This window comes from Saccopteryx leptura, chromosome 6, assembly GCF_036850995.1.
Source record: "Saccopteryx leptura isolate mSacLep1 chromosome 6, mSacLep1_pri_phased_curated, whole genome shotgun sequence".
In the NCBI taxonomy this organism is placed as follows: domain Eukaryota; kingdom Metazoa; phylum Chordata; class Mammalia; order Chiroptera; family Emballonuridae; genus Saccopteryx; species Saccopteryx leptura.
This window is the reverse complement of record NC_089508.1, coordinates 125,358,814-125,383,561: the sequence shown is the minus strand read 5'-3', so window position 1 is coordinate 125,383,561 and position 24,748 is coordinate 125,358,814. Positions and strand designations below refer to the sequence as shown.

General features: G+C 40.8%; 1 protein-coding gene and 1 pseudogene across 5 annotated transcripts in view; both read left to right on the top strand.

Annotated features, from left to right (window-relative positions):
* The window catches only part of MYO9A (myosin IXA), a 301,246-nt gene that overhangs the window by 141,511 nt on the left and 134,987 nt on the right, over window positions 1-24,748 (top strand). For 4 of the 5 annotated variants that reach the window (XM_066388529.1, XM_066388531.1, XM_066388528.1 and 1 more), the window contains one exon: window positions 13,195-13,314. The exons of the other annotated variant lie outside the window; for it this stretch is intronic. In XM_066388529.1, coding sequence (XP_066244626.1) covers window positions 13,195-13,314 — 120 coding nt within the window. The remainder of the gene's footprint in view (window positions 1-13,194; window positions 13,315-24,748) is intronic. 5 annotated transcript variants of the gene reach the window in all.
* On the top strand, window positions 1,000-3,244 carry LOC136375966 (golgin subfamily A member 5-like; annotated as a pseudogene).

Below are 24,748 nucleotides of genomic sequence, written 5' to 3'. Positions count from 1 at the left end.
TGTACATGCCCAGGGCTGTGTGCATGCTTAGGAGAGACCCGAGACGATCCTGGTTTCTTACCTCTGGATAATCTTCAGACACTGTGTAAGTAGGAGGTGAAGGACATGGCGTACCTGAGTGTTGAAGGTGTACCCAACTCATCAGACACAGTGACCCTTAACAAAGACAAGATTTATTGGGTTCAGGCATGTATAGATAACTGTCTGTAATCTTTAGCTGACCAGGATGCCAGCTGAGTAGAAATGTCCATAGTCACATGTGACAAATAATACAAACTTGACGGAATTAGTAAACAAGTGGCAACAACTACAAGAAATAGCAACAGCAGCATATAGTGGAGAGAAGGGAGAATCTGATTTCCAAATTGCCCTGTTAAATTATCTAAAATTTTACACAAAATTATAAGACATGTGGAGAAACAAGAAAATATGACCCTTACATGGGAAAGAAGAAATCGATAGAAACTATTCGTGAGGAAAGCGAGACACTGAACTTACTAGACAAAACCATTAAGCTATTTTAACTATGTTCAAAGACCTAAGGCAACCATATCTGAAGAACTAAAGGACAGTTTGAGAGCAATGTCATACCACATAGAGATTATCACCACATATATACATACATGTGTACATATATATGTTATGTATGCACATATGTATATGTATTGAAGTGAGAGAAAAAGTATAACTGACATAAAAAATTCACTAGAGCCCTGGCCAGTTGGGTCAGCATGTGGATGTCCCAGGTTCAACTCCCGGTCAGGGCACACAGGAGAGGTGACCATCTGCTTCTCCATTCCTCTCTCTCTCTCCCTTCTCTCTCTCTTCCTTTCCCACAGTCATTGCTCGGTTGGAGCAAGTTGGCCTTGGGCGCTGAGGATGGCTCCATGGCCTTGCCTCAGGTGCTAAAATAGTTCCGTTGCTGAGCAATGGAGCAATGGCCCCAGATGGGCAGAGCATTGCCCCATAGGGGGCTTGCTGGATGGATCTCAAGAGTGCATGCGCAAGTCTGTCTCTCTGCCTCCCCACTTCTCACTTAAGGAAAAAAATAAAAAGAAAGAAGATGCTTCCTGCACTGATCACAACCCAGTACCTGTTGATGATGGCAAATTTATATGAATTATTTAATTTTTGACTGGAAAATCAACTGCTGAAGAATAAAAGTCAGTCTTTAAATCAAGAAATGGCCATATTACTTCAGACAGCCAAGGAAACTCAAGAAAAATTAACAAAGCAAGAGGAAGAATTAATGAGAGAAAGAGTGTTCGAATAACTTGAGAACTTCCCGTGTAAGTTGATGACCTGACTGAGGCGGTGGCTGCAAAGTGTTCCCAGCTGGCAGTACTGAAAATGAGACTCTAAGAAGCTGACCAGGTACTGAGTATTCAGAGAGAAGCATTAGAAGCCTTACAGAGTGAACAACCAGGAGAGACTGCACAAAGTGAATGCTACTCTGGAGAGAGCCAGGGTTGGGGGCTGTGAACAAATGCAGAGTCAGTTGCTACACACCTGAATAAAATGGAAGTAGAATGTCAGAATATGACAGAAGGAGATCCTCTAGCAGAAAGAAAATACTTAAATGAGATTTTTTTTTTTTTTTGTATTTTTCTGAAGCTGGAAACGGGGAGAGACAGTCAGACAGACTCCCGCATGCGCCCTACCGGGATCCACCCGGCACGCCCACCAGGGGCTACGCTCTGCCCACCAGGGGGCGATGCTCTGCCCCTCCGGGGCATCGCTCTGCCGCAACCAGAGCCACTCTAGCGCCTGGGGCAGAGGCCAAGGAGCCATCCCCAGTGCCCGGGCCATCCTTGCTCCAATGGAGCCTCGGCTGCAGGAGGGGAAGAGAGAGACAGAGAGAAAGGAGGGGGTGGGGGTGGAGAAGCAAATGGGCGCTTCCCCTATGTGCCCTGGCCGGGAATCGAACCCGGGTCCCCCACACGCCAGGCCGTCGCTCTACCGCTGAGCCAACCGGCCAGGGCCAGAAAGAAAATACTTAGATGAGAAGAAGGGAAGTTGATGAGCCACAGCAGCAAGTCAACTAGCTTGGAGTCCTTTTATGCAAGAATTCATTGATTGTAAGCAAAAAACTAGTAGAATACACTGATAAGAGAAATGAATTAACAGCTTAAAATAAGAATCTGGTTTTGAAGGCCCAGACAGCAATACTGTTAAATACCATGGAGTTAGAAGAATTTTAGCATGAAAAAGAGATGCAAAGGGAAGAAATACAGAAGCTAGTGGGTCAGATGGGCAACAGCTGAGTTCTAAATTACAGGATAAGGATGCTGAGCAGGTTAATGAAGCAGAGAATCAGCAACATGCAGTTGCAAGACCCAATAGCTGGATGAAAGCATCTAAAGGCAGAATTGGACCGACAGAAGCAGGAATTCCACTACACAGAAGGTCTGTATTGAACAATGAACACATTACAAAGCAGAATTAAAGATTGAGAAGAAGAAATTGAAAAACGCAGGAATCAGTTTACCAATAAAACTTTAAGCCAGTGATTTTCAACTGATGCTGCAAGAGGCACACTGTGTGTTATGAGAATTTTCAAAATACATATACCTGACCGTTAGTTGGTGCACTGCCCTCTTTTTCTTTACGTTGTCAAATAAAAAAATGACAACAGCCAACACAATAGCTGTCTGGTGTGAATGAATAAAAATTATACCTTTTTTGGGTGTCAGATTGGGAAAACATGTATTTTTTGGTGTGCCACAGGATTCTAGTAGTTCGTGTGTGCCATGAGATGAAAAGGTTGACAGTCACTGTCTTAAGCAATAGTAGTCAGTCAGTCTGAGTTAAAAAGTTTACTCCATCAGCTAACAGAGACTCTTATCCAGAAGCGGAACCTTTTGGAGAGGCCCAGCACAGCAAGGGACTCTGGTCTTCCAGCTGGAAAGCCTGGAAAAGCAGATGAACTCTGCCACTGCAAGTGGGAGTGAATGGGTCTTCCATTAATATACCTGCAGTTGACAGTGGCGAAGGCAGATGTCTGTGAAATGTTTCTGTTCTTTTTAATGACACAAACTAATCTGGCAGAAATGAATGGAAATGTTCACAAAGCTGCTAGTTCAATAGACCGATTTAGTATCTGTCTGGGAATTTTTCTTTGAACATACCCTATAGCACAAGTTTTTGTAATTATAGCTATATGGCTTTGCTTCACATCTGGGACATGATTGTTCTGTTGACTTATACACTAGAAATATGACATGACCAACCATGTAGCAAATGAACTGAACCCAGTTGTTTCAGTGATTGGTTGTCTTTTTTTAGACTTGGGGTGTGAAAATGGTCAATTGCCTAAAATTCCAGAGGAGGGTACACAAGAATATTTTGTCATTGAAAAAAAAAAAGAAATGATCAAAACTAGACCAAGAACTTACATAAGCAAACACTATGTAGGTTTTATTTAAACCTATTTTAAGAGTTTATGAGATTCCTTTAGAAAATAACTGTAAGAATGAGACGGCACTCGAACTCCAGGTGTAAAGCCAGTATCCACGGCCACCATCACAGCCGCCTGGCCCATGCAGGTTTGTATTGGATTTGGACAGTCAGTAAAGAAACAACGGAGCCAAGAACTGGTAGGCCATCATCTTTAATCCTAGCTTGCACCCGGCGGGCAAGTAAAAACATACACTGGGCTCCAAAACCCCCTCATTCGGCGCTCACAAAGCTACTGACTTATCCGAGTTTCCTAGAATCAAAGGTTTCTAGCGTCACCAGTCTCATTCACCTCTGTTCCCCATCTCCTTCCTTCTCTCTGCACAAACTCGGCACAATCTAGCTTCTCCTTCAGCACTCCACCATCTTGGCTGCTTCTCCTGGCCTCCTCCACATGGCCCTTCTCTGCTCTCTACTCTGCTCTCTCTGCTCTAATGCTAATCTCAGGAACCGAGAAAGAGCAAGCTCCCGGTCTGCCCCACTTTATAGTGTAGAAATCCAAACCTTTCATCCAATATACAAAATAGGGAAGTCTCTAATACAAAGTCACTTTTCCGAGGCATGATGGGATTGCACCACCCCACATCAAAAAGGGTGGGAAAGACTTAGTCCTAAAACCAAGCCTTAGGCCTGACTAGGTGGTGGCGCAGTGGATAGAGTGTCGACTGGGATGCGGAAGACCCAGGTTCAAGACCCCAAGGTTGTCAGCTTGAGTGCGGGCTCATCTGGTTTGAGCAAAAGCTCAGCAGCTTGAACCCAAGGTTGCTGGTGGCTCGAGCAAGGGGTTACTCGATCTGCTGAAGGCCCGCGGTCAAGGCACATATGAGAAAGCAATCAATGAACAACTAAGGTGTCACGGTGAAAAACTGATGCTTGATGCTTCTTATCTCTCTCCATTCCTGTCTGTCTGTCCCTATCTATCCCTCTCTCTAACTCTCTCTGTCTCTGAAAAACAAACAAAAAAAAGCCCCAAGCCTTAGGCTATAAGAATCCTGCCTGCTTACAGCCTGTCCCCCCACAACCAATACAAACTATAAGCGAGCAAACATATATATCATATTTAAAAACTTATTTGACCAACACCAGGTGTGCTGGCTTTATTAGAGGAGAAAGACCTGCTGGAGCACTTCTCCAAAACAAGGGCCCTAAAAACAGACTGAGGCACAATTTTATAGGATTAGGAATAGCCTCAAGCAAGGGTGTGCTGGTATGTTCAGCTTTCTGTAATACTCTTCCTTGGGGCAATTGACTAGTTTCCTGGAATCCCTTTGTCCCAGGGGCAATCATCCAGTAATTAAGGGTGGGGTCAGGCAGCCAAGTGGAACAGAAAAAGGGCAGTTGTAATTCATGGTCAATACATGTATCTATCATTTCTCAACTCCGTGGTTACATATAAAAGGCAGTTATTTTATAATATATGGTGAGGGGTGATGAGGACAAAGAGGAGAAAAAATTGGAAAATTATTGTTTCTTCTGGAGAGAACTCAAGAAAGAACCTTGCCAAGCACAGTCCCCCATCCAGTTAAGGAGGTTATCTATTTCCGTGCTGTGAGGTCTGAACCAGGCAATGTCTTCGAAAACCTGAGTGAGGAATTAAAAAAAATCTTGTGAGGTAATAATTGTTAGTTGCTTGCTGAGAGTGCCAGTTGAATAGGGTGACATGGTGATACATGGTCTCCAGGATGAGCCTCATGAGACGTGCTGGTCTGGTTCCTTTCGAATGGGAGGACATGTGGAGATTTTTAGAGACAGGGAACCTGTTGGTGTAAGTGTTAGAAGGACTGAGTATGTGTGGTTTAAAAGGAAGGGGGTTTGGAGAACAGGAGGGCACTTCTCAGGCTGAGGAGCAGCTTCTTCCTGCTGTCATTCCTTCCTATTTGATATTTCCCTCGTGAAGTGCTCCTTAGGGTATTGGGGATAGGAGTGTAGGAGCATTTGATTGTAGGTGATCCTAGAGATTTCTCTCATCCGGGCTTCTAGGAACTTGATAAAGAAGGGGGCAAGCATTAAAATTAGGCACAAAATTAAGATTGGTCCTATAATTGGTGCTAGCATGGAGAACAAGGGTTTTTTCCACCATTGTTTGGAGTAGGGGTCAGTACAGGCCTGGCCACTGTGGATTCATTCTTGAAGTTTTTGGAGAGAGTTGATATTCTCCTCGACCAGGCCAGACTTGTTAATGTAGTAGCAACACTGTTCCTGTAAAAAAAGGGCAAGTACCGCCCTTCTCTGCTGTTAGTAGGTCTAAAGCCCTCCGGTTTGTAGGGTGACCTGAGCTAGAGAGGTCAGTTGTCTCTGGAGGGAGGCTAGAGAGGTGGCTGAATTATCAAGGGCCCGTTCTAGGTCTGCCTTTAGTTGGTTAGTAGTTCATATACTATGGCCTAAATCAGCCCTGCCTATCCCTATAGCCGCTATAGAGGTGGCAAGGGTAAGGCCAAGGAGTACCTGGAGGAAGGCAGCCCATTTATTCCTGCTTGTTCTCAGCTGGTTTGAAAATTCTTCCTCTCCATAATATGTTAGTTGTGGTGCAACTATTACCAGGACATAAGGGAAGGGGGAAGAGTTGTTTAAGGTTTTTAGAATGGTTCCTTTGTACCAGAAATGAGTTTCATTAGGGCTGGTTAGAAAAGTTTTGATTGAGATAGTCTTATTACATAGTGGGGTAGGCCGATTGGCGTAGCAAATTGAGAGGGTCTTCTTGGAAGGGAGGAACTCCAGAAAGAGAAAAAGGGTCTGGATTTTTGGTGATGTTGAGTGGGTAGGGTAAAGGAACCGCAGTGATGGAAGGCTTATTAAGAAAGGCACAGAGAAAGCAGTGAGAAGTGTTATATACAGAAGTGAGGTTGAGAACTTGGATGCCCTGCTTGATGAGTCCTAGCCATGAGAAAGGTCGGGAGTAGGGGTGTATTTATAGGCTTTTAGATTTTTCTGTTTCGCCAGGGCAGGTTTCAGGGTTGGTGTGTAGGGTTAGGTAGATTTTTTCAATTTTCTGATTGGTGAAGGTCTGCATGCGGTTCTGTAAGAAACTAGTGAACAAACGTAAGAGGCAGGGTCCAAAAGTTAGAAAAATAAATAGGAGAGTGAGTGGACCAATGAAAGGCTATAGTCAAGACACTCAGTTTATGCGAAACCACTGATTCCATGACTCAGTTTGTTTTTTACAAATTTGCTGGGCTTTAGAGAGAGAGAGAGTAGGAATAAGACAGGGCAGCGGCCAGTCCCCCTGTACCTAGACCTATTTTTGTAGAGATTTCTAAAGCAACAAGAAGAGGGATTACCTGTACAGCTCATTTGGTTCTTAGATTGACGGGTAATGTACTAGGAATTAAAAGAGGCTTATGAGGTAGGATTAGGTTGATACTTGGGGTGAGATAGATTAGGGTACAGGTTTCTGTCTCATTAGTAGGGAGACACATATAGGTGTTGGTCCCACACAAGTAGAAAGCCCCTGATTGGGTGAGGCAGGCTGAGAGGTGAATAGAGAATAGAAGGACAAGGGGTCAGTTTCGTTTCTCTGTTTCTGAGCTCCAGATGGTCAGGGTGGAGGAAAGAGTCGTCCCAATAAGTGGAGAGAGTAAAGGATTGTTAGTTAGGGTGACTAATTAAACATTCTTTGAAAACCCGTTTTCTGATAGTTCAAATTCTTTTTTCTCGGTACAAACCTCCTACAGCCTGCATAAACCTTCTACAACTTACATCTTATCCAGTCTGTTATCAAAACTATACAATTCTTTTTTAGTCAGAACTCTTGATTTAAAAATCTTTAACCTTTAGTGACAGTTAAGTTGACTTTCTTTTTTCCTAGTTTCCCTTTTCCCAAAGTCTGATTAAAAGAGTCCTTAGTTTTTTCATATATTCGCCATATGTAGACCAACCAGCTTCCGGTTTGTGGTTAGAGTAAGGCATGCCGTTTTTCTACTTTAGTAGCAGTGGGAGTTGTCAGGGTCACGGTGAAAGTCAGTCCTTGGGTGATGTAATGCTGGAAGCGCCTCTTGGACAGTCTTTGAACAGTTTGCTGAGTAACCTGTAAATCCTGCAAGTACTTAGGGAAAGGGTGGTTACATTTCTACACTTTGCTGCAGTTAGAGTTTTAGTGGCCATTACTTCTAGCTGGAATTAGCAGCCCGTCCCAGCCTACAGTAGGCATGGGGCATTGAGACAAGAGAAATAAAGGAGATACTATACATTAAATAAAGTAACAAACTCCGAGACTGTCAATACCCACAGTAAATAGAGATCTTTGAGGGATAAATAAAACTCAAATATTCAGGCCTGACCTGTGGTGGCGCAGTGGATAAAGCATCGACCTGGAAATGCTGAGGTCGCCAGTTCTAAACCCTGGGCTTGCCTGGTCAAGGCACATATGGAGTTGATGCTTCCAGCTCCTCTCTCTCTCTCTCTCTCTCTCTCTCTCTCTCTCTCCCTCTCTCTCTCCTCTCTAAAATGAATAAATAAAATAAAAAAACCCTCAAATATTCAAGCGAGGCATAGTAGATGGCCCTTGTGTTTACAAGAAATGAGATTAGCTTATCTGCTACTTGGAAGAAATACCTTAGGCTCATGAAGGATGTCCTTGGGCCTTCAGTGGCAATTCCCAGCATTCTGGGCAAGGTCAGGTCACAGGTAGCTGGAGCAGGGCTAGAAGAGACTGATCCCTCCCTCCATGGAGCAAGGGGGCAGCTTACCTTCTCGTGTCCCTCTTTCCACAGCACAGATGTGTCAACTGGTGGGGCTGGGAAGCTGGGCAGGCTTCAGTTCAATGACCTTTCCACTCTGGAGCAGGACCCTGATGGAATTCTATGAAGCCCTTTAGGGTGCCGGAGCCTTTGAGAGTGTATGCTAAAAGCTGGTATTTCCTGACTTCTTTTGGGCTTTATTTGCCTTTTCTGTTACTTCTTTGGTCATTATAGACTTTAAAAGCTATGCTCAGAAGATCTCACTGAGGGACTTGACTAAGAGAGCGAATTTGGGAATTCAGTGTTTAAAGAAGCCTATTAGACTGAGGAGAGAAAAGATGTAATCTGCAGTGGTAGGTGGTTTGAAACTGGAGGGTCTGAGTTTGATTTAGGGTGAGACTTCAGGTGGTGAGGATTAAGGCGATGCCTAGATAGACTACAGATTGAGAATGAAGTTGAGTCTTAGTAGAGAAGACGGGATATCCCGTCATGGTGAGGAAGTTAAGAAAGGGTGGTGGTGTGTCTCCTTGAGGCAGGCAGGAAGGGGCTGCAGAGGAGCAGGTTATTTACATATTGTAAGAGAGTACTAGTTTTGAGATTGCATGCTGCTAAATCCTGAGCTAGTGCCTGCCCAAACAGGTGTGGGCTGTTTTTGATCCCCTGGGGTAAGACAGTCAATGTAAGTTGCTTGGCTGCATTAGTGTCCAAGTAAAGGCAAACACCAAGAGTCAGGGTGTAGAGCAGGGGTCTCCAAACTTTTTACACAGGGGGCCAGTTCACTGTCCCTCAGACCATTGGAGGGCTGCCAAATACAGTGGTCCTCTCACTGACCACCAATGAAAGAGGTGCCCCTTCCAGAAGTGCAGTGGGGGCTGGATAAATGGCCTTAGGGGGCCGTATTGCGGCCCGCAGGCCGTAGTTTGGGGACGCCTGGAGAGGAATGGTAAAGAAGGCATTCTTGAGGTCTAGGGCCGTGTAGCGAGTGGTGTTTGAGGGAATGTGTGACAGTAACTTGTAGAGATTAGGGACTACTGGATGGAGGGGAACTATTGCCTCATTGATTAGATGTAAGGCTTGTATGAGGCGATAAGCCCCTGAAAGTTTTTGAACAGGAAGGATGGAGGTATTGCAGGTAGAGTCCATGGAGATGAGTAAGCCTTGATGGCTTAATTATTGGGTAATTATTGTTTTAAGGCCTTGGAAACAGACACAGTTATACAGTAAACAAAGATTTTATATATAAATTATGAATTAAGGAATTTAAATGAGCACACCTTGTTTCAATTAAAATTATACTAGAGATATTTTCTGACAAAGAGACAAGGTGGATTACTTACTCACATAGCTTAATAAACAATTCTGCTTTTTTAAGTTTTTTGAGATGGCAGGGAGTTGCCAGCATAGAGGAGAGGAAGACAGAAAGCAGACAGATGAACAGAGTGAACAACTGGATGGAAAGAAGGAGGGTCAGAATCTGCAGGAGGAAGAGGAGGTTAAAGTGCTAGAGCTCTGAAGAGAGGGGGAGAGGACGAGGGGGAGAAGGGCATAGCTGTAGTGTAAGCTGGTGGGGAGAGGGAAATGGGTAAAATACAGCTGATGCCAGTGGGGAGGGGTCGAAGAAGAGAGACAGGCACTGCAGCCAGAGCCACAGCTTTTAAGGAGGGAGGAGGGATTTAAGAACACAGTGGAGAGGGGAGGAGCCCCTGGCCAGCAGGGGAGGAGAAAGAGAGACTGGTATTTGTAAGTTAATAAGAAAGAGGATTCAGCGAAGAGAGGGGAGGGGGTTTTCTGGAGGGAAGAGACTGGAGCAAAAGAGATTTGCAGAGGGAATACAGAGGGGTCCCGAGAAAGGGGTGCCCCCAGGGGTCAGGCAGGAGGGCGAGAGATTTGGGAGTCCACGAAGAAGGAAGGATTAGTTGTGGAGGTTTTAGGTGAGGTTTCTCTGGCTGAAAACGGCCTGTGCGTAGAACAAGCAGTACAGAAAGTAAGGACAGGAGCAAAGGGAGAAGAAAGACTTGCACGTAAGGAATCTTTGATGCCTTCCCCGTCCGGTGACAAAAGTTGTCAAGATCTCTTAGGATATTGTAATGGTAGTAGAAAGCAACCTGGCTAGGAGCCTAGACTTTCCAGGAAGTCTGTAGAAGCTAGCCACTCGGAGTAGAAACCTCCCAAACTGTGATCCTCAAGAGAGTAGAGTGAGGATGACACAGTATCCTGAAGGAGCAGAGGAGTAGTCTCTGAGGCCTGAGATTGGGAGGAGCCCATGTTCCGAGGGGAGTCTGGCTGGACAATTTGGACTGGGAGGAGCCCACAGTAGAGGAGACTGGTGAGAGAAGGGGGCGTCCCCACCTCCAGTCACAATTCCGAGAGGAGAAAATCTCCGTAGAAAGAGAGTCTTAAACAAGAGATCGTCACCCCAAGGCCGAGATCCCGGGACGTAGGAGAGTGGCCTGGCTAGGTGCGCCTAGACTTTCGTAGAAGTCCATAAAGGAGTAGAGGCAGAACTCTTGTAGATATGGGATCCGAAGTCAAAACTGTTTGACTAGGAAGGGGTGCTTTTAGAGAGAAATTTGGAGGCCAACCGGGGAAGGGGAGGGAGAAACTCCTTACTTTCCTGGTCCGGCAGGGTTCAGGACAGGATCAAACTGCTGGTTGCTCAACCGCGCTCATACAGCCGAACAGAATCAGGGAGTTAGCCCGGATGAGCTGCCACTGTCCACTGCTTCCCTGGTTGTAAGTTCGGCCGGCAAGGGCATCGTCCAGGCAGTCGATACTCTGTCCCAGTCAATACCAGATGTAAGAATGAGACGGCACTTGAACTCCAGGTGTGCAGGCTTTATTAGAGGAGAAAGACCTTCTTCCAAAAGAAGGGCCCTGAAAACAGACAGGCAAAATTTTATAGGGTTGGGAATAGCCTCGAACAAGGGTGTGCTGGTATGTTCGGCATACTCTTTCTTGGGACGATAGACCAGCTTCATGGAACCCCTCTGTCTCAGAGGCAGTTAAGGGTGGGGTTATGCAGCCAAGCGGAACAGAAAAAGGGCAGTTGTAATTCCTGGTCAATTCATGTATCTATCAATAACCTCTACTTAAAATGTCCTTATAAACTATCCTAGAAAACCAGACCACTTTGATAGGGAGTTGGTATACACAGCAAACAGAAGGAATATAATTTTAAGGTTTTATGATTTGTAAAATAATGCTTAAAATAGTTAAAGAGTTAAAGCAGGCAAATCAGAATGAAATGAAAGAATGTTAGTTAAAAAAGAAAACTAAGGCATGATGATGTGACACAAAACAGTTGCAGATACAAAATTACTCATATCTAAATGGCATTGCAACAAGATGAAGTAGGAAAGAGAGTTCAGTGGCTATGGTAATGAGTGATCTTAAAACTAGGTAATTTTAGTATCTTTAATATCCTGAACTTTTATATAAAACACTTTAACACCATAATAAGACTTCTGCCTAGCAGTACTAAGTTAGCTATTTAAGGGCCTTAAAGTCTGGTGGTAACTTTTTAAAATTATAATTTGGATGGAGTATGAGTTGAACTCACCAAGTATTTTTTCCTCAGATGGGTCTGTCAACTTTCCCCTAACCAATGAAGTGCAGACTAGTCTGAGTCTAAGCATTCTTTCTCCAAGCAGACCATTGCAGGGTTGGGGGCATTATTGATAATAATGAGAATAGAATATTTTTATTAGAGTGTGTAACTTAAACATTGAACATTTGCAACTATGGGCTGTCAATTTTGGGTAATGGAAATACATTTTTATTATATGGATGTGAAAAAACTTTTGAGAATCATTTTATTTTTAAAACCTGGTATTTATATAATATGTATATTATCTGATGTTATGGTGTCATAAAATTCTATTTCTTTAACTAAAGTGTAGATGTAAATTCTCTGGATATAGAAATCCAGTTTAAGAAATTATAGTTAGACTAAACCATGCTTTGCAAACCTCTTTGAATAGTGTGCCTTGTGTTTAACTATTTTTAAAACATTTCTTACTCAAGAATTATTCATAGATAGTACTGTATCTCTTTCTTAATTATATAGTAAATATGCACCAGTGGAGCTTTTAGTTCATTGTTTAACTTGCCTCTACCTGTTGTTAACTATTCACTTTTGTTTTTTAAAGGCAAATGTACATAAATTTGAACTTAATATCCTAGAGATGTCCTCTGAGTAAATGACACTTAAGTTCCCCCAAACCTGAGAAACCTATATTGTCTTTTAAATCCATTTGTTGCTATTATTTATGGTACTGAACCCCCCACCCCCACCCCTACCTCGTCCCTTCTATTGCTTGAATGGTTCCCTGTTTCAGTAGCACTAATCTGGGGCTTTAGTCCTTACTTGGAAGAGTTCTTTTCTCTTTCCCACAAGTAATTGATTTTGTCTTACTTTACTAAGAAGTGAAGTGGTGGTGAGGTACAGTTTTTCAGCTTGTTTTTAGACTTAAAAATACAGAGTGCTGCTGGGTTTTCCTGCTTTATGGTGCTTTCTTCCTGCTCTTTCAACATTGACACACTTGTTAGAAATCCTACAAGTGTCGTTAATTCAAGATTTGAAATAGAATTGTTAAATTTTTGGTAAATTGTTTTGGGTAAATTTCTCTTTGGGGATCATGAGTGTTTCTTGCATTGTTGCCAACTATATGCTAATTATATTTCAGGCCTGATAAAAAATGAGTCCATTAAAAAAAATTAAACCATACTAATTGTTTTTGAAATGTCCCTATATTTTAAAATAGAAGGCTTTGGTATGGTGTTAACTCACAACACTTTGAGTACTAAAAAGGATATTTTGAATACCTAAAAAAGACCTTGATTATTCCCATCATAAGGTATTTTACAAATCATAAGGTTATTGTTGTGCAATTTCCTCAAATAAATTGGAAAGAAATCATTCACCTTTAATCCCTATCACTGGATATACTTTTATGTGCTCATAAAAGATAGTTGGCAGCATTACCCTTGATTCTCTTGGTTTGGGCTTATGTAATGTCTTTTTCTTTTCTCCATTTTTTTGTTTTTCTTTTTGCTTCCTAAGGACATGATGATACAGCGCCATGTGCAATTTTGAAAAGTATGGATAGTTTTAGCTTTCTCCAACACCCAGTCCACCAAAGGAGCTTAGAGATTCTGCAGAGGTGCAAGGAAGAGAAGTACAGTAAGGCTGCAAATCCTGATATACTCTATGTCATCACATACACATTTGGAAATGGAAACCAGGAGCATTCTACACTAGGGGGGACATAAATTATGTAGTCAAGTTTAAACTCCAGACTCCTTTGACCAGTTGGTCTCAGAATATTTTCATTGACGCTTTCATTTTTTTCTCTTAAAAAGTTGATATATACCTGTTCCTTTAACTTGAATGACTATTTATTTGCCTGTGATTCTTGAGTTGTTTATTACACTTGATTACAGACTCTGAACTGGTTTTCATTTTTGGCTTTCAAGTAGCAGAGTGATGGGTAAAAATGAATAGTGATTTTCTTTCCTGCTGACTTTTTTTAAAAGCTTTATTGAAATTAATAAACTGCATACAAAAGCATAGAGTTTGCTAAGGTTTTACATATATATGCACCTGTGAGGTTATCACCATAGTCCAGTGTTGGATTAATATATCCAACACTGCCAGAAGTTTCCTCTGCTCCTATCTAATTCTAGCTGATTTTTATGCTTTCTTATTCTTGAATTTCAATGTCAGCATTGATCGATTAGTTTGATGGCAATCCCATCAGACTTTCCTATGTCTGATTTAAAGCAAAGCTACCACATTAATGTTTTGGTTAAAGGAAGAATGACAGAATCATAGTGGGCGTTCCGTTTAAAAATAAAATAGGTATAAAAAGATGCCCTTGGTCTCCATTTCCTCCATTTGTTGTACTCATTCTGCATGAAAATGGGTTATTTTGCTTGTTGTTGGATAATAGCTATTTGGCTATTGATTCAGTGAGAATAAATTGAATACAGAATACATGAAGCTTAGCTCAGAAATTTGCAAATAATGAATCTAAATTACTTACATAGTCTATTCTGAGCTTTTTACCATTCACTACAGATATTTGCTACAGAATTTCACAGTTTTGTGATTGAAATTCCATGGAATTTTAGTGTCCAGTTTCAATGAATGGAATTCCTAAAAGCAAATGTTATGGGTATTTTCTTTAGTTCTTAGATTTGCTGTTTTGGTATAAGAATATGAAATGCATTTTAAAAAATAATATTTAAAACACATTTTCATTTCAGGAAGAACAAAGGTAAGTATTCCATTAAAAAAAGACATTCTTGGCCCTGGCTGGTTGGCTCAGTGGTAGAGCATCGGCCTGGCGTGCAGGAGTCCCGGGTTCGATTCCCAGCCAGGGCACACAGGAGAAGCGCCCATCTGCTTCTCCACCCCTCCCCCTCTCCTTCCTCTCTGTCTCTCTCTTCCCCTCCTGCAGCCAAGGCTCCATTGGAGTGAAAGTTGGCCTGGCACTGAGGATGGTTCTGTGGCCTCTGCCTCAGGCGCTAGAATGGCTCTGGTTGCAACAGAGCAATGCCCCAGATGGGCAGAGTATTGCCCCCTGGTGGGCATGCCGGGTGAATCCCGGTTGGGCGCATGCGGGGGTCTGTCTGACTGCCTCTCTGTTTCCAGCTTCCAAAAAATACCAAAAAAAAAAAAAAAAAGACATTCTTAAATCTTACTCTTAATTATTCCTATTATTTCTAGAGGTATATAAGTCCTTATTACATTTATCTAGCTTTCTTTTTTAAATCTTTTAATCCATGGGACATTGTTTAAAACAGTCTATAGGGGTTCCTCAGATTACAACATAGTTCTGTTCCTACAATAGTGACATAACCCGAATATTGCTGTAAGACGAAACACACTGTAGCCCAGGGGTCCCCAAACTTTTTACACAGGGGGCCAGTTCACTGTCCCTCAGACTATTGGAGGGCCAGACTATAAAAAAAATATGAACAAATCCCTGTGCACATTGCACATATCTTATTTTAAAGTAAAAAAACAAAACGGGAACAAATACAATATTTAAAATAAAGAACGAGTAAATTTAAATCAACAAACTGACCAGTATTTCTTTTTTTTTTTTTTTTGTATTTTTCTGAAGCTGGAAACGGGGAGAGACAGTCAGACAGACTCCCGCATGCGCCCGACCGGGATCCACCCGGCACGCCCACCAGGGGCGACGCTCTGCCCACCAGGGGGCGATGCTCTGCCCCTCCAGGGCATCACTCTGCCGAGACCAGAGCCACTCTAGCGCCTGGGGCAGAGGCCAAGGAGCCATCCCCAGCGCCCAGGCCATCTTTGCTCCGATGGAGCCTTGGCTGCGGGAGGGGAAGAGAGAGACAGAGAGGAAGGAGGGGAGGTGGGAGGTAGAGAAGGAAATGGGCGCTTCTCCTATGTGCCCTGGCCGGGAATCGAACCCGGGTCCCCGCACACCAGGCCGACACTCTACTGTTGAGCCAACCGGGCAGGGCCAAACTGACCAGTATTTCAATGGGAACTATGCTCCTCTCACTGACCACCAATGAAAGAGGTGCCCCTTCTGGAAGTGCGGTGGGGGCCGGATAAATGGCCTCGGGGCCGCATGCGGCCCGCGGGCCGTAGTTTGGGGACCCCTGCTGTAGCCTAAGTCACTTACCTATTTTAACACAGTTGTAAAATCATAATTTAGAACATAAAAACAACTAAGCCACAGAAAAAGGAAAAGGACATAAATATACTGTACTGTCTACTGTACTGTAGTAACAATAAATGAGTGTAGAAAAATTCCTTACCTTTATTCCTGTGGTTGGCTTGCACACTGGAAGTAGCATTGCAAGGCAGGAGAGAGTGACCTATTGGGAGGAGGAAGCTAGAGAGACAGGAGAACCTGCAGAAGGTGCTGTAGATACTGGGTCAGTGGTTGGCAAACTCATTAGTCAACAGAGCCAAATATCAACAGTACAGCAATTGAAATTTCTTTTGAGAGCCAAATTTTTTAAACTTAAACTATATAGGTAGGTTCATTCCTTATCGAGGTAGCACCCATACGTGGTATTTTGAGAAGAGCCACACTCAAGGGGCCAAAGAGCCACATGTGGCTTGCGAGCCGCAGTTTGCCGGCCACTGGCTAAGGAACATGTAGGAGACACTGGAGATGATTCTACCTGTATCAGGTAGAATGTACCAGGTGTTTCATCTTGAGAAGCAGCTGCTGTAGAGGGGACAGGATCTGTTGCACGCCTCTCTACCTTCTTAAAGAATTATTCCAGGCTAGTCTGGAACTAGTTCGCCCACGTGGTTCCTAAGTACAACACTAATGGCGTAAGCTGAAACACATTTCATTTTTTTTAAAGATTTTATTTATTCATTATAGAGAGGGAAGAGAGAGAGAGAGAGAGAAGGGGGGTGGAGCAGGAAGCATCAACTCCCACATGTGCCTTGACCAGGCAAGCCCAGGGTTTTGAACCGGCAACCTCAGCGTTTCTAGGTTGACGCTTTATCCACTGCACCACCACAGGTCAGGCTCACGTCTCATTTTTAGAAAGTTTTTATGGGAGTGAGCGTCGTAAACTTGAAACATCATATGTCAAGACTGTTGTAACCCAAGGACCCCCTACATATACCTTTTTGGGGAACTTAAATTTTTAACTTTTAAATAGTTGCCAGTGGTTTATTTGCTTTATTGATTTTCATGTATCTCAGCTTGACAACCCCAGGCTTGATTGCATTGAAGTTTCATATAAACAGGTTCAGAATAGGAAGGCACTAATTTCAGCATAGGCTGAATGAGGAAATTGTATATTTATCTGTAATTTATTTCTACATTTGTGTAAGTTGCAGCTTTTTCATTATTTTAGATAGCTTATTACATTTTTCATTATAGTACTACCAATAATTAAAATTTTACAATATATTAAATTATAAATTCATGTTTGAGAGGTTTTTTTTTTAAAAGTCAGAGTACTACTAGCTCTAGGCAATGGTAGATTGGTGAGGTGAGTGAGCCCTTCCTCAGATAACAATGCTAAAACCTGGAAAAAATTTAGCAATAATTACTTGAAAGCACTGGGAAAAGACCCAAAAGACCAAAAGGAAGCTAAAACCGGAAGAGGGTCATTCTTTAAGTAAAGTAGTGGATAAAAATTGTGAATATGTGGCTTTTTATACAAAGTACTCCCAACTTTCATAGCTCCCGAGACAGAAACCATAACCTTACTGGCTCGAGGTATCAGTGGACAAAGTTGAGGACTTTGGGAATTTGGGAGGAAAACCCTGGAACTGAGAGGTGCCAAAGGACTCTCTTTGTCAAACCCAGAGTGTGAATATTGCCATCCCTCCCTGACTGACTGCTGTGAGTAGGCAGGGGAAAAAGACTGTAGGAGCCCTGTCAGAAAAGCATTGCAAACCAAATAGGAGATTACCTTTGAAAGATTTAACTGCAGTAGGTGAGATTTGCTAGTTTTTCTGCTTTTCTGACTGAGGGCTTTTTGTATCTATGCATGACTCCTGTGTGAGGAAAGATGAATTCTTACTGCCTTAGATGGAATCCCATAAGTAGAGGACAGAGACAGAGGCAGAAAACTATTTGAAGAAATAATGGCCGAAAACTTCATTTTTGGTTAAAAACAAAAAACAAAACTAGCTTAGAGATCCAAGAAGATCAGTGGCCTTTAAATAGAATAAATACAAAATAAAACCACAACTAGGCACATTATAGGCAAATTGCTAAATGCAAAAGATAAAGAGAAAACAGCTAAGAGAAAATACGACACATTAAATACAGGGGAATAATGATATGATTAACCTGACTTATTATTGAAAGTTGTTGAGGCTGAAAGATAACCAAGTATCATAGTTAAAACAAAAACAAGAGTAAAAACCCCCCAACCAAAACAACCTTCAGGCAGAATTTCTGTATTTGTAGTTTTGGACCAGATAAATTATCTTTTAGGAGAAATATCAACAGTCGTCAGAAGAACATAACAGAATCTAGTGTTGCTGCAAATTATTATCCACAATGTTCAATCAACAGCAAAAGTATCCTTCAAAAATGAAACTGAAATAAAGATGTTTTTAGATACACAGAATCTAAGACAGTTTGTCACCATAATATATATTATATAAGAAATGGTCATGGAAATTCTGTAAACTAAAGGGAAATGACAACACCAGATGATAACTTGTATATATAGTAGAGGTTGGTAAACTTTTTCTGCAAAGGACCAGATAGTAAACATTTTAGGCTTTGTAGGTCATGTGGTCTCTATTGAAACAACTCAGTTTTACTATGAAAGCAGCCATAGACAATATATAAATATAAGTAGGCATTTCTGTGTTTTAATGAAACATTATTATGCATGGTAAAATTTATCATAATTTTCATATATCACAAAAATATTCTTTCATTGATTTCCTCAACCATTTAAGAATATAAAAAATATTCTTAGTTTGCAGGCTATTCAAAAATAGGTAGTGGGTTTGATTTGTCCCACGGACTCTATAGTTTGCAGATCCATGAATTATTGGAAGGAATAAAGAAACCAGAAATAATAAATATGTGTAAAAACAAATGACTATACATATTTTGCTTTCTTCTCTTGATTGCTTTAAAAATTATTACATTGTTCTAGTGGTTTAAAATGTGTCTACAAATTCTTTGATACTCCTCCCTTGAAAAGGCTTGTGCTGTATTCCACTTCTAACAAATGGAATGTGGCAGGTGACAATGTGTCACCTTTGAGATTAAGACATAAAACGTATTGTGACTCTTCCTTTTCATTTCTGGTACTCCATTTTCTCTCTGCAGTGACTATTCTCTGAGATTTGGCTGGAAGGAAATTAGAGGAGTGGGGAGAAATTGGGGTTCTTGGGAGTATGAGCTGCAGCCCCACTTCTGCAAAGGCCAGGAGCCCTGGAAAGGAGAAGGCATAAGATGACAGGAAGAGAAAGAGTAGAATAAGAACCTCATTTCAGTTTGAACACATACTTTTAATATTCAGTCTAGACTCGGGACATTGGAGGTAGTGATGTTCATGAAAAAGATGAAGGATCAGCAGTTGTCAGAAAAGGGCTATGAGCTTGATGCTTCTGATCACTCCCATCTTGCTGACAGTGGCTGCCTTAAATTCCTCTGGCCTGATGCTTTCATATAGTACAGTCATACAAATGATTGAAATTTAAAATATGTTGTCTGCTCTGCTCCAAATAGATAACACAAGTCATCTGAGAAGATGAAAAATAAACAACATGTATAAATAGCCTATGAGTTAAAGAAAAATTCATAAGGGAAACATGAAAATATTTTGATCTTAATGATAATGGAGACAACATATTACACCTTTTTTTAAAAAAACATTACATCTTGTATAATGCAGCGAAGGAAGTGCTTAGAAAAAATTGATACCTTTAAATCTATATTAGAAAATGAAGGTAAAAAAATCAATACTCTAATGAGCTTTCATCTTATGAAGCTATATCAAAAAAGAGCATATTAGACCCAAAACAAGTAGAATGAAGTAAATAATAAAGTAAGAGCTAAAATCAGTGAATAGAGAGCAGACCAGCAGTGGTAACCAAATGCTGGTTTTTCTAAAAGAGCCATGAAATTGATAAAAGTTCAAGCCCAGCACTGTCCAGTAGCACTTTCTGTGAAAGTGGAAATGTTCTCCAACTCTGCTGTTCAGACTGTAGCCATTCACCCCCATGTGGCTGTCAAGCACCTAAAATGTTTTGAAAATTTTAAAACTGTAGCTTCAATCAGTTTACATTTGAATGGCCACCTATGCTTAGTGATTGCTAAATAGACAATGCAGTTCTTGCCATTCTGATCAAGAAACATGAGCAAAGAGCAAATACTGTTACCTGGAATGAAAGAATAGACACAGTTGCATATAGTACAGACATCAAAAGATTGAGGAGGAATTACAAACATTTATTCCAGTAATTCAACCTAGAAGAAAGGACAAATTCATCCAATGTTAACAAGGCATCTAACAGGTCCCAAGGAAAAATAGAAAATTTGATTAGTCCTATATCTATTAACAATATTGGATTCATAACTAATGTCTTCACACAAAAGCACAAGAGTTCAGACCCTGATAGCTTTAATAGTGAGTTCTATTTAAGAAACATTTAAGAAAGGACTAATATCAATTCTCAACTCTTTCAGAAATTAGAGTAGTAAGAAACACTATATAATCATATCATTAGGCCAGTATTGTTACTCAAATATCAAAAATCATTATAGGAACTAAATTAAACAATTAGTGCATGAAGATTAACTGGAATTTATTCCAGGAATGAATAGTTGATTTGATAATAAAAAAAATCAATATAACTTGCCTTATTAACCAGTTGATTTGATAATAAAAATATATAACTTGCCATATTAACGTTAACATCTACAAAAGGAAACAAACATATGATTATATCTTTAGATGGATAAAAAGAGTGTCAAAATTCTATACCCACCCCTATTTAAAACTTATAGCAACCTAGGAATAGAAGGCAACTTTTTCAACCACACATGAAAATCCTGCAGCAGATTTCATACCTATTGGTGAAAAACTGAAAACTTCTCTTATATTGAGAACAAGGTAAAGATGTCTGCTCTTGCCACTCAATTTTATATTCTACTAAAGATCATAGTGTAATAAGGCAACAAAAAGAAATAAAAAGTACATAGATTGAAAAGGAAGATGTGGACAGGATGATCATCTACATAGAAAATGCTAAGAAGTTTAAAAAATGCACTTTGATCATGACTGACCTGTGGTGGTGCAGTGGATAAAAGCATTGACCTGGAATGCCGAGATTACCATTTTGGAACCCCAGGCTTGCCCAGTCAAGGCACATAAGGCGCATACAAGAATCAACTACTAGGAGTTGATGCTTCCCGTTCTTTTCTACCACTTCTCTCTCTCTTTCTCTCAAATCAATAACTAAAATCTTTTAAAAAGTGCTCTGTGATCTTGAAAGTGAATTTAACAATCTCATAGGATACCAGGTAAGTACATGAAATTATATTGTAATATACTAGCCACAAGTACTTGGAAAGTGAAATTTATAAATTCCATTTATACATCTACGGCAGCCAGTCTCCTAGATATACTCTAGTCATCCCACCTTTTGGTATTCACAACCTTGTGTAATCTCCCACATTTTACTAGTGTTGGTCTGTATGACCTATAGGCCATAGTGTTATTGATAGTATGTCACTTCTTCAGCCTACCTCCATGATATATCCCAGTTATCCCCATTGTCTGGTATTCACAACCCTGTATAATCTTACACATTTTACTAGTGTTGGTCTATACAGCATATAGCAGAAGTGATAGTATGTCACTTCTGAAATAAAGTTATAAAAGACTACTTTTCATCTTAGGTCATTTCTTCCTAGATCTCAGTTTATCTTAAGAAAAACAAATAGCCATTTGTGAGTAGCCATTTTAAAAAATCCCTCTGAAGAAGCCTCTAGTAGGCAGGCATTGAGGCTTGCCACCAATTACGTGAGTGATCTTAGAAGTGGATCCTTCAGTTCTATTCCAGTCTTAAGATCATTGCAGCCTTGCCCGACAGCTTAAATACAACCTCATGACAGATCTTATCAGAACCACTCGCCCAAGTAGCTCCTGAAACCTGTTCCTCTGTAAATTCTGATACGATAATTCTTTGTTGTTTTAAAGTGCTAGGTTTTAGAGCAATCTAGTGTACAGTGAACAGTAATATAGCATACCAAAACATGAAATACTTAGGGATAAATTTAATGAAATATGTGTTAGACTGGTGTACATCAGAGAGAAAATAAAAAATACCTAAATAGATGAAGATAGGTAATGTTTTTGTTTTTCTGAGATGTCATTTCTCACCCAAATGGATCTGTAGATTGAATGTATAATCCCAATGAATAGCAGAGCAGATTTTTTTGGTAGAAATTCACAAACTTATAACTCAAGTTTACATAGAAATATAGAATAGCAAAAATGACCAAAAGTTGGAGAACTTACTATATGATTTTAAGACTAAAATAATGACATTGGTAGGATCAGAAGATCAATAAAATCAAGTAAAGAGTCTAGGAGTAGGTTTGTATGTATTGCCATCAATTGATTTTCCACAAAGGTGCTGAGATAACTGAGTGGGGTAAAGCATATAGTGCTTTAAACAGATGGCACTGGCACAACTGGGTATTCATATATTACAAGAGAACTTTGACTTCTATATTATACATAAAAACTCAAAATTGTCCATGCAGCTCCTTGTGAAGAGCTATTAAATTTGTAGAACAAAAACCTGAGAGAAAATCCTTGCAATCTTGGGACAGGCAAAGATTTTTTTAGTTGGGTCATAAGAGCATGAACTATAAAAGGAAAAATGTAGTAAATTGGAGTTCACTAAAATTGAAAGCTTTTGCTTTTAAAGTGATATTGTTAAGAAAACAAAAAGCATATCACATCTAGGAAACTATTTGCAATAATTTATAATACTAAAAACTGATAATGAATTTGAAAACAGAATTATTTTTAAAATTTTGCAGTAGTGCCTGACCAGGTGGTGGCACAGTGGATAGAGCGTTGGACTGGGATGCGGAGGACCCAGGTTTGAGACCCTGAGGTTGCCATCTTGAGTGTGGGCCCAAGGTTTGAGCAAGGCTCACCAGCTGGTTTGAGCAAGGCTCACCAGCTTGAACCCAAGGTCGCTGGCTCGAGCAAGGGGTTACTCGTTCTGCTGAAGGCCTGCGGTCAAGGCACATATGAGAAAGCAATCAATGAACAACTAAAGTGCCACAATGAAAAACTGATGATTGATGGCTTCTCATCTCCCTGTTCCTGTCTGTCCCTGTCTATCCCTCTCTCTGATTCTCTGTCTCTGTAAAAAAATAAAATAAAAATAATAATGCATTTAAAAAAAATCTTGCAGTAGTAAGACAAAAATAAGTTAAAAATGGTCAAAGATTTGAGTATACATATCCAAAAAGGAGATATGTGAAGAGTCCAAAGACTCATAAAAGATTATCAGCTTCGTTAGTCATTAGGGAAATGCAACTTATAGTCACAATGAGATCACATTAACACCCTGTATCATGGCTAAAATGTAAGAAATTGACAAAACTGATGATGAGGATGTGGAGCACTGGAACAGTTACATACTCCACTGGCAGTGTAAAACTAAAATTATTTTGTAAAGCAGTTTCTCATTTTTTAATAACTGTAAGCACATTTTTTATGTGGTCCATTAAGTTTCAGTTTTAGATAGTGGTTAAATACACATGAATGTTTACCTTATGGATAACCAAATTATCTAAAAATAGAATCTTTTTTTAAAATCTTACAAGAAACCTTTATAAAATGAAAACTAAGAAGGTGAAAAAGTTTAAAGGATAAAATGGGAAATAGGAAAAAAATACAAACGCTACTATTTAAAATTAGTATCAGATTAATGTCACCAATTAAAATCTCAAAATGGACTTTTCAAAAAGTTTAATAAGATTTTTTTTTTTTTTGTATTTTTTCTGAAGCTGGAAACGGGGAGAGACAGTCAGACAGACTCCCGCATGCGCCCGACCGGGATCCACCCAGCACGCCCACCAGGGGGCGATGCTCTGCCCCTCCGGGGCGTCGCTCTGCTGTGACCAGAGCCACTCTAGCACCTGGGTCAGAGGCCAAGGAGCTATCCCCAGCGCCCGGGCCATCTTTGCTCCAATGGAGCCTTGGCTGCGGGAGGGGAAGAGAGAGACAGAGAGGAAGGAGGGGGGGTGTGGAGAAGCAAATGGGCGCTTCTCCTATGTGCCCTGGCCAGGAATCAAACCCAGGTCCCCCGCACGCCAGGCCGACGCTCTACCACTGAGCCAACTGGCCAGGGCTAATAAGATTCTTAAAATGATGAAATAGATGGACAAAGATATACTAGGCAAAGATGAACTATAGCCATAAATAGAGTAATCTGAACAATCTTTATCAACAACATATGAAATTATTTTGTGGAGAAAGAAGCTGTTTAATAAGGAAATCATAATATGTATAAAGAAACATATCGTATTTTTTTTTCAGGGAAGATATACCCAAGAAAGAGCAGAGTTTCCCTATGAACATTTTACAGTATAGAAGAATTTAAGAACATGAAGCCAATAGAGCAATAGCACACATTTGAAGATATAAAATAATCAATATGGTTTTGAAAATAGATATTGAACTACTAAAACAAGCAGAGGTATAAAGCAACACCTGTATGAGCTCAAGAAATAGAGGAAAAAGGCCCTTGCTGTTGGTCAGTTCGTTAGTGTCCTTCCCAAGCAACAAGTTTGCAGGTTCAATCCCTAGTCAGGGCACATAGGTAAGTGACTACTGAATGCACAACTAAATGGAACAACAAATGAATGCTTCTCTCTCTCTCTCTCTCTCTCTCTCTCTCTCTCTCTCCCTCTCCCTCTCCCTCTCCCTCTCCCTCTCCCTCTCCCTCTCCCTCTCCCTCTCCCTCTCTCCCCCTCTCCTTCTTTCCCTCCCTCCCTCTCTCCCTTCCCCCTTCCTTTCTCTGTCTCCCTAAAATCAATAATTAAAAAAAAATTTAGGTAAGGGAAAGAGCTGAAAATTGAATATTACCAATATTGAGG